The sequence below is a fragment of the Bolinopsis microptera genome, unplaced genomic scaffold (assembly GCF_026151205.1).
Source record: "Bolinopsis microptera isolate Bmic1 unplaced genomic scaffold, MBARI_Bmic_1.0 sca58, whole genome shotgun sequence".
Taxonomy (NCBI): Eukaryota; Metazoa; Ctenophora; class Tentaculata; order Lobata; family Bolinopsidae; genus Bolinopsis; species Bolinopsis microptera.
This window is the reverse complement of record NW_026971830.1, coordinates 1-16,438: the sequence shown is the minus strand read 5'-3', so window position 1 is coordinate 16,438 and position 16,438 is coordinate 1. Positions and strand designations below refer to the sequence as shown.

Sequence of the window (16,438 nt, the reverse complement as noted above, 5' to 3'; positions counted from 1 at the left end):
AGAGTTGAAGAAGATATGAAGAGAGAGTGAGTAAGAAGAGAGAAGAAGAAGTTAAGAGACAGAAGAAGTATTGAAGAAGAGTAGTAGAGTAGAAGAGAAGAAGAAGAGAGTAGAGAGAGATGAGAGAAGAAGATTAGAGAAGAAGTAGAGTGATGAAGTGATGATGTAGATATGAGAAGAGAGATTTGAGAGTTGGTTGTATTTTAGAGAAGAAGAAGTGAGAAGTAGATTGAGAAGAGAAGAGTGAAGAGTAGAAGAGCAAGTGAAGAAGATAGATGTCAGAGATTAGTGGAAGAGATAGAGAGCTAGATAGAGAAGGACAGAAGCTTCGTTGTTTGATCGAGATAGAGAGAAGGTAGCTGAGATAGAGATTGATTGAGGAAGAGATAGAAGAAGATAGAGAGAAGATTGAAGAAGTTAGTAGTAGATGAGAAGAGAGTTCAGAAGAGTAGAAGTGATTAGAGAGGATAGATGTGAGAGAGAGAGGAGTTGTAGAGATTAGTAGATTTGTAGAAGATTTGATGAGTGATCCAGATCGCAGAGAAGAAGAGCAAGGAAGAGAGTGCCACACAGATAGTGAAAGTTAGTGGTCTGAGTGTGTAGAGAGAGTAGAAGATTTTGAGAGATTAGATTGAGTTTAGAAGAGAGAGGAGTAGAGAGAGTGTTGGTGCATAGAGAGAGAAGAAGAGACAGATGATTGATTTGAGGTGAGAAGAGATGATATTTGAGTTGATTAGATTAAGAGATAGTGAAGTGAGAGAGAGTTGATATGAAGAATGAAGTTAGAAGTGATGTGAGTAGAAGATTAGAAGAGTGAGTTAGAGAGTAGGAGAAGAAGATTGAGAGAAGAGCAGAGATTAGAGTAGTGTCATGAGGAGTAGAGATGTTCTAGTAGAGAAAGATTTGAGTTGTTGGTTGTAGGTGTATGAGATGAGTAGTGAGAGTGTGAGATTGAGAAGTAGTGTGAGGAGATGATGATAGTATTAGAGAATAGTTAGAAGAGATGAAGAGAAGTAGAGATTAGAGTTGAGAGAAGAGAGATTAGATTGTAGTTCAGAGATAGTGAGAGAAGTGAAAGAGGTAAGAGATGATAGAAGAGCAGATTGAAGAAGAGAATGTGAAGTAAAGATAGAATAAGAAGTAGATGAGTTAAGAAGAAGAGATTAGAGAAGATTTAGATAGAGAAGAATGGGGATGATGATGAGATAGAGATATAGAGAGTTAGAGGGGTTAGATGAAGATATGATAGAAGATAGAGTTGATAGAAGAAGAGAAGAAGAATGATAGAGAGATGAAGTAGTCCTGCTGTGATAGAGAAGAAGAAGAAGTTAGGTAAGATTATGGAGAAGTGAGATTTGAGAGAGATGAGAAGATTAGATACTGAGAAAGAAGAAGATGTGAGACAGAAGAGGAATAGAGTTTGTGAGGTAGAGTAGAAGACAGAAGAGTTTAGGAAGAAGAAGAGTAGAAGATTGAGAGTAGAAGTCTAGAGAAAGGAGAAGAAGACGAGAAAAAAGTGAAAGAAGAATTTTAGAAGTGAAGGAGATGTTAGTAAGAAGAGAATGTTTTAGAAGATGAGATAGTAGAAGAAAGAAAGAATTTTAGAGAGAGTTGTTTAGAAGATGTAGTAAGAAGTATAGAGAGATAGATAGAATGAAGAAAGGAGGTAAAGAAGAAATATAGGAATTAGTTTTAGAAGAATATACGATGAGAAAGAGAATAAGTAATTAGAAGTAGAAGACTAGAGTAGATAGAAGAATAGATAGAAGAGAAGCATAGAAGAAAGTTTGTAGAAATTAGAAGAGAAGAGTAGAATAGATAGAGAAGATAAGAAGAAGAGAGGATTCACAGAATTAGGACAAGGAGAAGAGTTACATTTAGTAGTAAGATTTTGGAGAATAGAGAAAGGGAAGGAAGATAAAGTAGATGGAGAAAGAAGTTTTGATGAAGGAGTTTGTTAGAGTTCTGAAGAGGATTTGATAGATAGAAGATTAGAGATTGTAGACTAGAGTAGATAGTAGTTAGGAGATATTGAGAGATAGGTTTTGAAGAGTTAGATAGAATAGATTCACAAGAAGACATTTAAGGAGTTAGAAAGATAGGTGAGATTTTTCAGAGAAAGTTAGAAGGATGAGTAGTATAGATAGAATAGGGCAGATGTGATTTTAGAAGAGATTTAGTCAGACGTAGTAGAATAAGAGATAGCAGGAATAGTTAGAGAGCTAGCTAGTTGTAGAGAAAGAAGAGATAGAATTTCCATGTAAGGTAGTAGATTTTAGATAAGCAAGTAGAACAGACTGATGAAGATTTGAAGATGAGTTGATAGAAAAGGATAGATCAGATTAGTGATTGGAGATGAATGTAGTAGAATAGAGAAGAAGAGGAGTAAGGATAAGAGAGAAGAGTGATAGGTTGTAAGATTGAATTAGTATGAGATAGTAGACTAGAAGTGAAGGTAGTATAAGATTGATTTTAGATTAGTGAAGATAATAGAAGTATTTAGAGGAGAGAGTAGATAGAGATAAAGCCAGTTAGAATATGAAGTATAGTTAGATAGATAGAGTAGTTAGATGAGATGAAGAGAAGAGATAGATTTTTTTAGAAGAAAGAGAATGGAAGTAGGTAGTATAACTAGATAAGAAGATTAGTAGATGAGAGGAGAGATAGAGGAAAGCATAGAAGAAGGAGAGAAAGAGGAAGAGAATTAGTTAAGATAGAATAGAATAAAAGAGAGAATTAAGAAGTAGAGTTTAGCTGAAGAATAGAGAAGAGAGAAGAGTTGAAAGAAGAAGAAGATTGAGAGTTATGAAGATTGAAATACTGGTAGGAATTTTTAGTATGAATAGATAGTGTGTAGAAAGTAGAAGAATTATAGTAGTAGAAGAACAGAGAAGATGTAGAAGAGATGTGAGTAGAGAGAAAGAAGAAGAAAGAAGAAGACTTAGAAGGGGAGGAAGATTATTGAGAGTTTAGAATAGAAGTTTAAGAAGAAGTACAGAGATTAGAAGATGTAGTAGAAGAAGAGAGAGAAGTAGAGAGAATAGAGAGAAAGTAGAGTAGGGATTGAGAAGAGAAGAAAGATAGTAGGAGAGAGAAAGACAGAAGGTAGAGGATGTAAGTATATAGTGATAGATTAGAAGAGAAGTAAGAGAAGAATAGAAAAGAGGTTTTTCAAGATAGCGATTCTAGATATGAAGAAGATAGATAAGAAGAAAAAAAAAAGAGGAGTTAGAAGAGGACGAAGATTTCCATGAAGTATGAGAAAGAAGAAAGGAAGAAGAAAGTTAGAGATTTTAGAAGATAGATTTAAGGTAGGAAGATTATTTAATTAGTAGGAAAAGAAGTAGAAAGGAGGAAAGGAACCATTAGTTATATAGCAAAGAACATCTAGAAACAAAGATAAAGAATAGTTTAGAGTCTGCTTTAGACAAGAAAGCTAGAGTAGGATAGAAAAGAATTAGCTAAACAGAGAATTTAGAAGATAGGTAAGAGATAGTTAATAAGATTATAGCTTTAGATAGAATTACAGATTTTTAGAAGAAGAGACTAGAGAAAAGAAAAGAATAGAAAAGTAGAAAAGAAGAGAGTAGAATAAGAATTTTAGAGAGAATAGAAGATCTAGAAGTATAGAGAAAGAATAGATCAGAAGATAAGATTAGAAAAGAGAAGAAAGTAAAGACATGAATAGTAGAAGAAAGCGTTAGAAGAAGATGATTAGATTTAGAGAGAAAGAGAAGAAAGAAGAAGGTAAGAATTTAGAAGGAGATAGAGTAGATTAGACCAAGATAGTGTAAGAGTATTTTGAGAATAGAATTTAAAGATTAGAAGAAGAAGAGTAGTTATAGAAGTGAAGAGAAGAGAAGACAGATTAGAGCAGAAAGAGAAGAATTAGATAGAATAGACAAAAGAAGAAGAATCAGAAAAGAAGAAGATCGAAGAAGAAGATAGAAATTAGAATAGAAAAAGAGATTTAAAGAAGAAGAAGAAGTGATAGAAGAAGATAGAGAAGAATAGTGATAGATGTAGAAGTAGAGAATGATAAGTTTAGTCAGAAGAGAAAGGAGATTGTTAGAATAGAAAGAGAAGAGAAGAAAGATTACAGACAGGAGAAGAAGAATTAGAATAGAAGGGGGAAAAAGGTGGGAAAAAAATTTTTAGAAGAGTAGAGATAGGAAGTCAGAAGAAGCAGAGAATAGAAGACAAAGAACAGAAGAAGAGAAGAAGGAAGAATAGATAGTTTAGAAGAAGGAGATTAGAGGAAAGAAAAAGGATAGGTAGAAAGAAGACAAGAAGAAGCAGAGAAGAAGACCAGTGAAAGAGAAGAGAATTAGAAGAGAAAGAAGAACTAGAGAAAGAGAATAGAGAAGAAGAATAGAAAGAGTTAGAAGTAGGAGAGAAGAGACAGAGATGAATAGGCAGACTGAGAATGCAGGAAGGAAGAGAAGAAGATAGATTTAAGAAAGTAAGAAAGTAGATAGAAGACTTAAGAAAGATTGAAGAAGAAGAGAAGAATAGATAGTAGATAGAAGAGGATAGAGAAGTAGAAGAGTAGTTAGAATTAAGAGAATCAGAGTTTAGAAGAAAGAAAGATAGAAGAATTTAGAAGAAAGAAGAAGAGAAGAGAAGATAAGAAGAATTTCAGAAGAGAATAGAAAGAGAAGAAGGATTTTAGAAAAGAAGTAGTAAGTTAGATAGAATAGAGAGATTAGAATGACTAGAGAATAATATTAGAAGAGGATAGATTTAGAAGAAGATAAGAAAGAAGAGTAGAGCAGCCAGAAATGAAGAGTGGAGTAAGAAAGGAGATTAGAAGTAACCAGATAGTAAGTAGAATAGAAGAGAAGATTTAAAGATGAGAATTTTTAGTGCTAGAAGAGTAGTAGAAGAAGGAATGATAAGCGTAGAAAGAAAGACTAAATAGAAGAAGAAGAAGAAGAAGTAGAACGAAGTAGAAGGAGATGAAGAAGAATTAGAGTAGAAAGAAGAAGACAGGATTAGAAAATAGAATAGAGTAGAGAGGGAAGATAGATAGATAGAAAGAATGAAAGAAAGAAGAAAGGAAGTAGAAGAGAAGAGAAGATAGAGAGAGAAGATAGAAGAATGAATAAGAATGAGAAGAAAGTTAGAAGATTACAGATAGATAGATTAGAAGAGAATAGAGATTAAGTTAGGAAGAGATAATATAAGAGAAGAGAGGAAGAGTTAGGAAGAATAAGAATAGAAGAAAGATTAGAAGAGAAGAAAAGAACAAGATAGATAGAAAGAAAGAAGAATAGATTTAGTAGAATTTATAGAAGTAGTAGAAGAAAGAGGAAGAAAGATAGTGAAGATGAAAGAAGGGAGGGGGGTAGAAGATAGAAGAAGAGAAAGATCGTTAGAAAAGAATTTTAAAGCAGAGGCTTAGAATTTTTAGAATAGAGTTGTAGAAGAAAGAGAATGAGATAGAAAAGAAGAAAGAAAGTAGGATAGAGGAATAAGAAAGAAGAATTAGAAGAAAAGAGAGTAAAGAAGTTAGGAGAATAGAAGAAGTAGAAGAATTAGAAGGTAGAGAGGATTTAGAAAAGAAGATAGAAGAGATAGAGAAAGAAGAATTTATTAAGATAGAGAAAAGAAAAGAAGAAAATTAGAAGAAAAGAATTCTGATAGTAGAATAGCAGATCAGAGAGAAATGAATTTAGGAATTAAGAGAATAGAGATATGATGACATAGAGGTAAGAATAAGAAGAAGATAAGAAGAAATTCAAGTTAGTTAGAAAAGAAGAGAATTAGAGACTAGAAGAAGAAGAAGGAAGAAAGAAGTAGATACAGAAGAAGAAGAATAGAAGAAGAAGAGAATTTAGAGATAAGAAGAGAACGTAGAAAGTAGAAGAGATTATAGAATGAACTTAGAAGTTCGAAGCTATAGGAGATTTAGAGAATATAGAGAAGAGTAAGTTGATTAGTAGAGAGAAGATTAGAAATTAAAGTAGAGGAGAAGAAGGATCAAGATTAGCAGAAGAAAAGAAAGAAGATATGATTTGAGAAGAAGAAAAGAAGAATTAAAGATAGAGAAGATAGATTGAAGAAGGAAGAAAGAAAGAAGAATGAAGATAGAAGAGTAGATATAGAACAGAGAATAGTCTTAGTATCAGAATAGAAGTCCATAAGTAGAAAGATGAAAAGATAGAATAGAAGAAGAAGAAGAAGAAGAAGGAAGAGTATCGAGGTAGTATAAGAAAGAATTAGAAGAATTAGAGAAGGAAAGAAGACAGAGATAGAATAGAAGAAAAGAGATCTGTTTTAGAAGATAGATAGAAGATTTAGCTAGAGGATAGAGAAGTAGTAAGGGAGATACAGAAGACAGAAGAATAGACATGAAGAAGTAGTAGAAGATATTCTGAGTTAGATAGAATAGAAAGAGTAGATGAGAAGAGACAGAAAGAAGCTGAGAGTATGAAGTTTGGTTAGAAAGATTAAACAGAGAGGAATTACAGAAGAAGAAGAAGAAGAAGACAGACAGAAGAAAGAAGAAGAGAAAGTAGAAGAGAGAAAGATTCAGCAGATCAGCTTAGTTAGAGAGAGAATTATAGAAGAAAGGTAGAGAAGATAGAAGATTAGAATAGAGTCTAGAAGAGAGAAGAAGAAGATAGAAAGAGAAGAATTAAGAAGAATTTTAGATAAGACAGAGAAAGAAGAAGTTGAGAATAGATCCTAGTAGAATTAGATCAAAGAATAAAGAGAGAATAGAGATTTTAGATAGAAGATAGAGTAGAGTAGTAGAAGAAGATAGAAGAGAAGAATAAAGTAGAGAAGAAAGAAGAAGAATTATAGAATAGACTAAGGAGTAAGAAGAAGAAGATAGTAGACAAGAAAGATAAGAGAGAATTTCCAAGATAGAAGAAAGAGCTATTTAGACCGAAAGAATAGATAGTTAAGAATAGAAGAGTGCCGAAGAAGAAGAATACTAGGAATAGAGTCAGATTTTAGAGAAAGCAGACGAGAAGTAGGATTAGAATTTAGATGAAGGTAGAATAGAAGAGATTAGAAGAAATAGATAGAAGAGTAGAATAGGAAGGAAGAAGAAGAAGAAGATAGATGATAGTAGAGAAGATACAAGAGAATAGGAAAGAAAGAATTTTAAGAAGAAGACATTAGAGAATAGAGTAGATTGAAGTAAGTAGACAGAAAAGAAGCAGTTATAGTAGAGATAGAAGAGAAAAGAACTAGAAGAAGAAAGAAGAAGAGAAGAAGGTTTGAAGATAGAGAATCAGAAGAAAGAGAATAGTCAGAAGAATTTTAGAAAGATCAGAGATTAGTAAGAGTAGATTAGGAGAATAGAAGAAGAGGAGAAGAAAGAGAGAGAAGAGAAGAGAAAGAGGAGATAGAAAGAAGAAAGATGAGAAAGTTAGTTAGAGAAGAGGAATTTAAGTTTAAGAAGAAGTAGAATAGTGAGAGAGAGAGAAGATAGAATTAGAGAGAAAGAAAAGAAAGAAGGATTGATTGTAGATGAAACTAGGAGTAGAGAGAAGAATTTTAGAGAAGATTGAGATAGAAGAAAGAGAATTTACTAAAATCTTTGCTTAAATTAAATTAGTAATGTTACTGTTTCTTTTACTCGTAATAATTTCAGTGATTCTTTTATGATTGATGTTTTTAAGGAAATTCTGTTTTTCAGTTTGTTTCAGTGTAAAGTTATGTAAAGCAAGTCAGAAGAAGTAGATAAGAAGAATTAGAAGAAGAATAGAGAAAAGAAGAGATGAGAAGCAGGAGATGAAGATAGAAGCAGAGAGAGGAAAGACAGAAGATAGTAGAGAAGATAGAAGAGATAGAAGTAAGATAGAATTTAGAAGATTTAAGAAGAGTAGATAGAGGAGAAGATAGAAGATTAGATAAGAAAGAGAAGAGAAGAATAGTAGAAAGAATAAAGCTAGAAGATTAGAATAGAAATTAGAGTAGAAAGAAATAGAAGATAGAGAAAGAGAAGAAGAAGATAAGGAGAAGAGAAGAAGAGATCGAGTAGAAATTAGAAAGAGAAGAAGTCAAAGATAGAGAAGATAGAAGAAGTACAGAAGAGAAGAAGACTGAAAGAACAGATGAATAGTAAGACTTAGTAGAAGATAAGTAGAGAAATAGAATAGAGATAGAGAGAGAATAGAATAGATTTAGGAAAGAGATGAGACATAGAAAGAGAGAAAATCGAGAGGAGAAATCAGAGAAAAGAGAAGAAGCTAGAAATAGAATGAAGATGTAGTGCAGATTAGTAGAGTAGAAGATAGGAAGAAGAAGGAGAGAAAGAGAGAAAGATTAGAAGAGAAAGAAGATTTAGAAGAAAGAGATAAGAATTAGATATAGAGTTAGAAGACAGATTAGAAAAGGAAGATAGAGAGAGAGAGAAGAGACAGAAAGAAGTAGTAGATAGACAGAGAAGTAGATGAATCAGAAGATAGAGAAGATAGAAGAGTGATGAAGAAGAGAGAGATAGGAAGAAAGAAAGAAGAAGAATAGATCAGAAGAGGTTTTAGAAGAAAGGTAGAAGAAGATAGATTTATAGAAGAAAGAAGAGAAAATCTCTTTAGCACAGAGAGAGAAATAGATAGAAGTAAAGAGAAAAGATTAGAAGAAGAATAGAAGTTAGTAGAAGGAAAAGAAAGGAGGAGTAGGATTAGTATAGATTAGAGTTCTTAAGAAGAAGATTAGAGAAGAGTAGAAAAAGGAAAGAAGCGGAAGAAACGGAGAAAGTAAAGACAGAAGACAAGAGTAGAATAGAATAGAAGAACTTTAGATAGAAGAAAGACAAAGATGAGAGAAGAGAGATAGAGAAGAAGTTTAAGTTAGATAAGAAGAGAGAATAGATGAGAAAGATAGGAGAGAAAATAGAGAAGAAGAAGAAGAAAGATAAGAAGTAGAGAATGAGTGAAGAGAGGGGGGGGGGAGAAGTAGAAGATAGAAGTAGAATTTATTAGAAGGTAGATAGGATAGAAGAGAGATTAGAGAATAGATAGATTAGAAAGAGTAAGAGATTTTCTAGAGGAAGAGAAGAAGGTAAGAAGGAGAGTATTAAGAACACAGTAGAGAATAAGATCTCAGAAGAAAGGTTGTATTAGATAGAAAAGAAAGAGTAGAGAAGAATCTAGATAAGAAAAGATAGTTAAGTAGAAGAAAAGTAAAGGACCAGAGAGAGAGTTTTAGAAAATAGAAGAAAGAAAGAAGGATATAGAAGAGAAGAATGATAGAAGAAGAATGAAGAAAGATAGAAGAATTTAGAGAGGTAGATGAAGGTAGACAGGAAGACCTTTGAAGATTAGAAAGAAGAGAAGGAAGAGAAAAAAAAAAAAAAAATTAAAGTATAAGAAGAGATTAGAATTAGAATTTTACTATATCTTTGCTTTAAATAAATAGTAATGTTTCGTTTTTTTACTGTAATAATTTCAGTGGCTTCTTTTAGGATGATGTTTTTAATGAAATTCTCGGTTTTCAGTTTGTTGAGCAGTGTAAAGATGATGTGAGGGGAGAATGTGAACTACATGGTCCTTTAACTCCCCTGGTTTAGAAGACATCATCAACCAATGGATTTGAAGTTAGAAGAGACAGAATTTTAGAGTGTTGTAGAGAAAGAAGAATGTAGATAAGTAGAGAAGAAGAAGAGTCTGGATAGATCAGTTAGAGGTTAGAAATATAGTAGAGGAATGAAAGTTTAGTAGAGAAGATGAGAAGATAGAAGTTAGAAAGGAAGAAGAGTAGAAGAGATTGATAGATGAATAGTTGTAGAAGATATATTAAGATAGAAGTAAAAGAGTGCGATGTAGAAATAAGAGAAGTAAGAGAGATCCAACTTAGTTAGAAGGAAAGATTTAGAGTAACGTAGAAGAAAGAAGAAGAAGATAGAAGAAGGAAGAGGTTTAGGAAGTAGTAGTAGATAGAAGATAGAAAGAAGGAGAGTAGAGAGGATAGAAAGAAGTAGAAGAAGAGTTTAAAGATAAAAAATAGGAGCAGAAGAAATAGAAGTAGCAGATGAAGTAGTGAGAAGATAGAGGAAAGAGAATAGAGCTAGAGATAGGATTAGTAAGAGAAGTAAGTTTAGAAAGAAGTTTCAGATAGACAGTAAGGAAGGAGAATAGAATTAGAAGAGTAGAAGAAAGAAGAAGAAAGAGAGGAAGATAGACTGTGACAGATTTAGTATAGAAAAGAGAGAGCAGATAGTTGAGATAGAGATAGGAAGAGTAAAGAAAGTGAATAGAAGAAGAGTAGAATTTTAGAAGTAAGATAGAAGAAGAAAGAATAGAGAAAGAAGAAGGATGAAGAAGATATAAGAATAGTAGGACCAGTAGAAGTAGAGATTAGATGAAGCAGATAGATGAGAGTGAAAAGAAAAGTGATCCACAGATAGCCTGAGAAAAGAATATAGAAAGAAGAGATATAGAGAGAGAATAGAATATGACTAGGTAGGGAAGATTATGAGAACGAAGAGAGCATGATAGGATGAGAAGAGAATAGAGATTAGACGGAAGAGAAAGAATAGAATAGAAGCAGAATTAGAAGATAGAAGGAATTAGAATGAAGATAGAGTACTTGATGAAGATATTATACTAAATCTTTGCTTAAATTTAATAGTTGTTACTGTTTTTTTAAGAGGGATAGTAGAAAGAAAGAAAGTTTAGAGAAGTAGAATTAGATTAGAAGAAAGTGAGGATCAAGCAGATCAGAAAGGGAAGAAAGGAGAGAGAAGAATTAGATAGAGGAGAGAAGAGAAACAGAAGTCGAATAGTAGAAGAAGAAGTTAGTAGGAAAAGCAAGATTGTAGATAAGAAGAAGTAGAAGAAGAAAGATTAGAAGTTTAGAAGAGAAGAGGAAGATTAAGAAGAGAGAAGATAGAAGAGAGAAGTAGAAGGAGATCGAAGTAGATAGAGTGCAGAGAAGAGAAAGTGTAGAGTTTAGAAGAAGTCGGAATAAGAAGAAGGAAGAATACGGAAAGATTAGAGAGAAAGAGAAGATTTAGTATAGCTCTAGAAGAAAGAAGAGGTAGATAGTAGTAGATAGAAGAGTAAGAAGAGAAGAGTAGAGTCGGAACTAGAAGTAGAGGAAGAGAATTGAAGAAGAAGATTAAGAAGAGATGTTTAGAAGAGAGAAGAGAAAGAAGTATAGAATAGATAAAAGAAAAGTTAGAATTTAGATTTAAGAAGAAGTGAGAAATAAGAATAGAAGTTGAGGAATTAGAATAGAAAGGAGAATAGTTAAAAGAAGAAAGAGAAGAGAAGTAGAAAGAAGATATTTAAGAAGAATTTTAGTAGAGATAGAGGACAGAAGAAAGTAGAAGTAAGAAAGAGAAAGAATAGAAGGCAGACTGAAGAGAAGAAGGAAAACAGAAGAAGAGAAGTAGTAGTAAAGAAGAATAGAGATAGAATAGAAGACTTTAGAAAGAAGGAAGAAGAATGAAAGCAGTGAAGATAGTTTAGTAAGAGAAGTAGAAGAAAGAAAGAAGAAGAGTTTGTTGAAGAAGAAAGAAATAAGAAGAAAGACAAGAGTCAGAAAGAAGAGTAGAAGCAGAATAGAATTAGAATGAGAAGTAGTAAGAGAGAAGAATTCAGGTGCAAAGATAGTAGATAGAAATTGAAGAAGAAGAATTTAGATTAGAAACAGAAGAATTTCAGAAGAAAGATAAAGAAAGAAGAAGCAAGTAGAAAGAATAAGAAGAGAGATTTTAGATACAGATAGAATAGAATAGGATTGAGTAAATTAGTATTAGAAGAGAAGAAGAGAGAATAGAAAGAATAGATAAGATGAAGAGAGTAGAAGAAGTTGGATAAGAGTTAAGAAATAGAAGGCAAGAATTAGGAAAGAGAAAGAGAATAGATAGAAAGAAGAGAAGAAAGAAAGAGAAGATAGAAGAGAATAGAAGTAGAGAAGAAGAGATAGATAGACTGGAGAAGATAAGAAAGATAGAATTAGTAGAAGTATAGAGAAAAGTCCTAGAATTAGAAAAGATTTAGTAAGAAAGAAGAAGAGAGATAAGGAAGAGAAGAAGACAGAAAGATAGAAGAAGAAGAAAGAAGAAGTAAGTTTAGAAAGAAGTAGAGAGAAGAAAGAAGAAGTAGGAGAGATAGAAGAAGAAGAATTAGAAATTAGAAGATGAGAATTTGGAGAGAAGAAGGATAGAAGAGAGTAGAAGGAAGGAAAGCTTAGAAGTCTGATAGATGTTTAGAAGAGGAGAAGAGATGAAGATTTAGAGATGTCAGTTCAGAAGAAGATAGAGAGTAGAAGGAAGAGACTAGATAGAAGACAGAAGAAGATTTAGAGAGAGATATTAGAGAAGAAGACCCTCCTAGATAGTAGAAGAAGGTAGAAGAGAATAGAAGATAGAAAGAATAGAAGAAGAAGATTAGAGAAGTAGAGACGAATAGTAAAGAATAAGAAAGAGAAAGAAGAGAGTTTGAAGAAGGATGAGTTTAGAGATAGATAGTAGATGAAGAATAGAAGATTTAGAGATAGAAGAGTAGTAGAAGAAAGAAGATGAGAGAGAATTTTTACTAAATCTTTGCTTAAATTAAATAGAAGAAAGAATTATGACGAATAGTAGAAGAGATTAGAAGATAAGTAGAAGATAGATTAGTCAGAATAGATTTTAATAGAAGAGAGAAGAAGAGAAGAGAAAAGAAAGATCAGAAGAAGAAGAAGACCAGTTTAGAGAAGAAAGTAAGAGATCAGGAAGAAGAGTAGAAGATTAGTCAGAAGGAATAAGATGGAGAAGTATTTAGAAAGAAGAAGAATAAAAGATAGTAAAAAGGACAGAGGAAGAAGCTAGAGCCTACAAGAGTATAGAGGACAAGAAGAAGAATGTAGATAGGGAAAGCTAGAGAAGAGTACTTTTTTAGAGAAGAGAAGAGACGAGAGAAAGTTTGATTTATAAAAGGGTGAAGTTAAGAAAGAGAAGAAAGAGAATTTAAGAAGACCTCAGAATAGAAGTAGAGAAGAGATATAGAACAGATAGAAGAGATCAGAAGATAGAAGAATAGTAGAAGTAGAGAATTAAGATAGTAGAATTTTAGAAGAAGGAAGAGAGTTTGAGAAGATAGATTGAGAATAGAATAGTAGACAGAGATAGAAGATAGATAGATTAGAGAATAGAGTAGATAGAATTAGGAGCAATAGCTAGAGAAGACAGGAAGAAAGCAGAATTTAGATAGATAGAAAGGATAGAGAAAGAAGAATTTACAGAAGGAAGAAGTAGGATAGATAGTAGATAGAAGATAGATTGAAGAAGAAACAGATAGCTGAGAAGTAGAAAGAAGAAGATAGAAGAAGAAAGAATTAGAAGAAGAGAAGAAGTATGAAGAGGAATCAGATTAGAGAGGAGAAGATTAAGAAGAGAAAGAGAAAAAGAAGTAGAGAGAGGGAGAATTAGAGTAGAAGAGAGATAAGATAGAGATAGATAGATTTAGAAGAGAATTTTCTAGAAGAAGGAAGAAAGGAAAGGATTTAGATAGTAGAAGTAGGAGAGATGAATAGATTAGAATAAGGGGCTATTAGAGATAGAAGATTAGATTAGTAGACTAGATAGATAGGAAGAAGTAAGTCACTAATAGAAAAGAAAAAAAAAAAATAAAGAATAAGATCTGAATCAGATCAATAAGAGACAAATAGAAATTAGTCTATTTCTTTTTTGCATAAGGAGATAGTAAGCTAGATAGATGAAAAGAGAATTAAGAGAGATAGAGGTAGAATTAGAAAGTAGGAAGATTAGATTAGGAGATTGTAAGAATAGACAGTTAAGAAGTAAGTTTAGATAAAGAAGAGAAAAATTTAAGTATATGAAAAGTTTAAGATTCAGATGAAGGCCTAGGTATAGTTAGAAGAGTTTATTAAGAAGAAAGAATATAGATAGAGTCTAGATTTCAGAATAGAAGAAGAAATTTAGTAAGTTAGATAGAATTAGAGAAGATAAGAGAAGAGATTAGAGTAGAAGAAGAAGACAGATAGAGAAGAAGATAAGAGTTAAGAAAGTAGAAAAGACTTTAGAAGAAGAAGAGAGATAGAATAGAAGGATTTAGAGATAGATAAGAAGGGAGATTAAGAAACAGATAGAATTTTAAGAAGAAGAAGAAAGAGAAGAAATTAGAAAGAAGAATTAGAAGAAGAATAGAGACAGGTAAGAAGTAGATAGAGATCAAGAATAGAAGTAGAGGATAGAAAGAAGAATAGAAGAAGGATTACTGTAGAGAAAAGACAGAATAGAGTTCTAGAAAGAAGAAAGATAGAGAGGCATAGAAGAGAAGATAGAAGTTAGAAGATAACAGAAGAAGTTCAGAGAAGATAGGAGAAAGATAGAAAGAAGAAATGAGTAGAAGATAAAAGAAAAGATAGGTAGATAATTATAGAATAGACTTAGGAGAATATAGAAAGTTAGAAGAAGGACTAGAAGAAAGAATAGGAGAATAAGAAGAAGATTAGGAGATCAATGTAGGAGAGAAGCAGAAAGAAGAAAAGACGTAGACAGATAGATATAGAAGTTGAGAATTACAGCAGATAGATTAGAGAGAAGATATCTTAGAAGAAATGAATAGAAGATAGAAAGATGCGTAGAGATTAAGAAAAGAGAGAAGATAGAAGAAGATTAGGGAAGAAAGAAAGGTATAGAAGAGAATTAGAAGAAGAGATGAGAAGAAGAAGAGAATTTTAGATTCAGAGAAAGAAAGAGAAGACTTGAAGAGAAGAAGAAGAGCAGAAGAAGAAGTAGAAGTAGAGACAGAAGATAGAAGAGAAGAAGATAGATAGGAAGAAGAGACAAGAAGTAGAGTTAGAGATATATAGAAGTGAAGAAAGAAGATATATAGAGAAGAGAAGAATAGAAGTAGAAAGAAGATAAAGAATGTTAGTAGAATAGTTAGAGAGATAAGTTGAAGAAGACAGAAGTTAGAGAGACTAGATAGAAGTGTTAGAGAGAAGAGACTAGATAGATCAGAGAGAATAGAAGAAGAGTGAGAAGATATTAGAAGATTGAGAGAAGAAAGAGATAGAAAGAAGAAAAGAAGAAGATTAGAAGAGATAGATAGACTCAGAAGACTTAGAAAGAATAGAAAAGATAGAGGAAAGAGACAGATTAAGAGTAGGAATTTAAGAAAGAATAGATAGTAGTCAAGAAGTAGAAGAGCGAAGAATAAGACATTAGAGATACTTGAAGAAGGAGAAGATGGAGAGGATAGAAGAGAGAAGAAGAAGAAGACAGAAGAAGAGATAAAGTAGAGAATAGATAGAGAGAACAGAGAGAAGAAGAAGTTCGGATAAAGAAGCAGAGAAAGTCAGAAAGTAATGAAGAGAGAAGAGATAGATAGGGAGAAGATGAGGGTTAGAATAGATAGTAAAGAGAAGACAGAGAAAGAAGATAGATTATTAGAAGAGAAAGAAAAGAAGATAGAAGAAGAAGAAGAGAGAAGTTTTAAGACGAAAGATTATAGAAGAATTAGAGAAGAAGAGATAGAATAGGATCTAGAAGAAGATAGAAAGAGAGACAAAGATAGAAGAAGGAAATCAGAAAAGAGTTAGGAAGAGTAAAAGAAGAAGAAGGAAGAGAAAAGATTGATAGGAAGGTATGGTTAGTTTAGAGAAGAAGAAGAATATAGAGATAGTTAAGTAGAAGAGAAGATGGAAGAAGTAGAGTGAAGACGAAGAAAGAGAAGGAAAGAAGAGGAGAATTAGAAGAAAGATCGTAGAGAGTATAGAGTAGAGAAGAAAGAAAGAGAAGAAGAGGATTTTATGTGAACAGTAGAAGTTTAAGAGAAGAAGAAGAGATCAAGAAGAGAATAGCTAGAAGAATTAGAGCGAAGAATATTAGAGGATAGAGATAGGAATTAGAAAGGGGGGGGGGGGGGAAGAAAGTAGAAGAAAGTAGAGGAGAAGATAGATAGAGTAGTAGAAAAGAATTTAAGAGAGATTTCAGTTAAGAGAATTAGATAAGAGAATAAGTAGAAGAGAGAAGAGATAAAGAAAGAAAAGAAGAGAAGAAAGGAGTAGAGATAGGAGAAAGAGAAAGAGTAGACAGTTCGTAGAATTAGAAGTAGATGATAGAAAGAAGAGTGAAGATAGAAAGAGAAGAGATGGAGATGGAGAATGACGTTAGATTTTAGGAAGCAGATAGAGTAGGATAGAATAGAAGAGGAAGAAGAAGATAGAATCAGAAGAAGAAGGAGAGAAATAAGAAGAGGAGAACTAGCAGAAGAGGAGAATAGAAGAAGTAGAAAGAATATAGATAGATAGATGAATAGAGGAAGAAGAATAGAAGTAGGTTAAGAAGCAGAAGAGGAGATAGAAGAAAAGAATAAGGTAGGATAGATAGAGACGATGAGAAGTGAGATAGAGAAGAGAATTAGATAGGATAGAAGAGATATAGATAGAAGAAGTAGAAACAGAAGTTAAGAGAATGAGAAAGAAGAGAAGAGAAAAAAAGAAGAGAAGAGAAAAAGAAAGA

At 32.4% G+C, this 16,438-nt stretch overlaps 1 protein-coding gene across 1 annotated transcript; it reads left to right on the top strand.

Annotated features, from left to right (window-relative positions):
* The first annotated feature begins 275 nt into the window (after nucleotides 1–275).
* Nucleotides 276–15,984, top strand: LOC134825751 (uncharacterized). Its single transcript, XM_063837960.1, is given in 5 exon segments — nucleotides 276–355; nucleotides 3,190–3,227; nucleotides 6,474–6,576; nucleotides 15,291–15,406; nucleotides 15,887–15,984. Coding segments are annotated over 5 exon segments (435 nt in total).
* The last annotated feature ends 454 nt before the right edge of the window (nucleotides 15,985–16,438 follow it).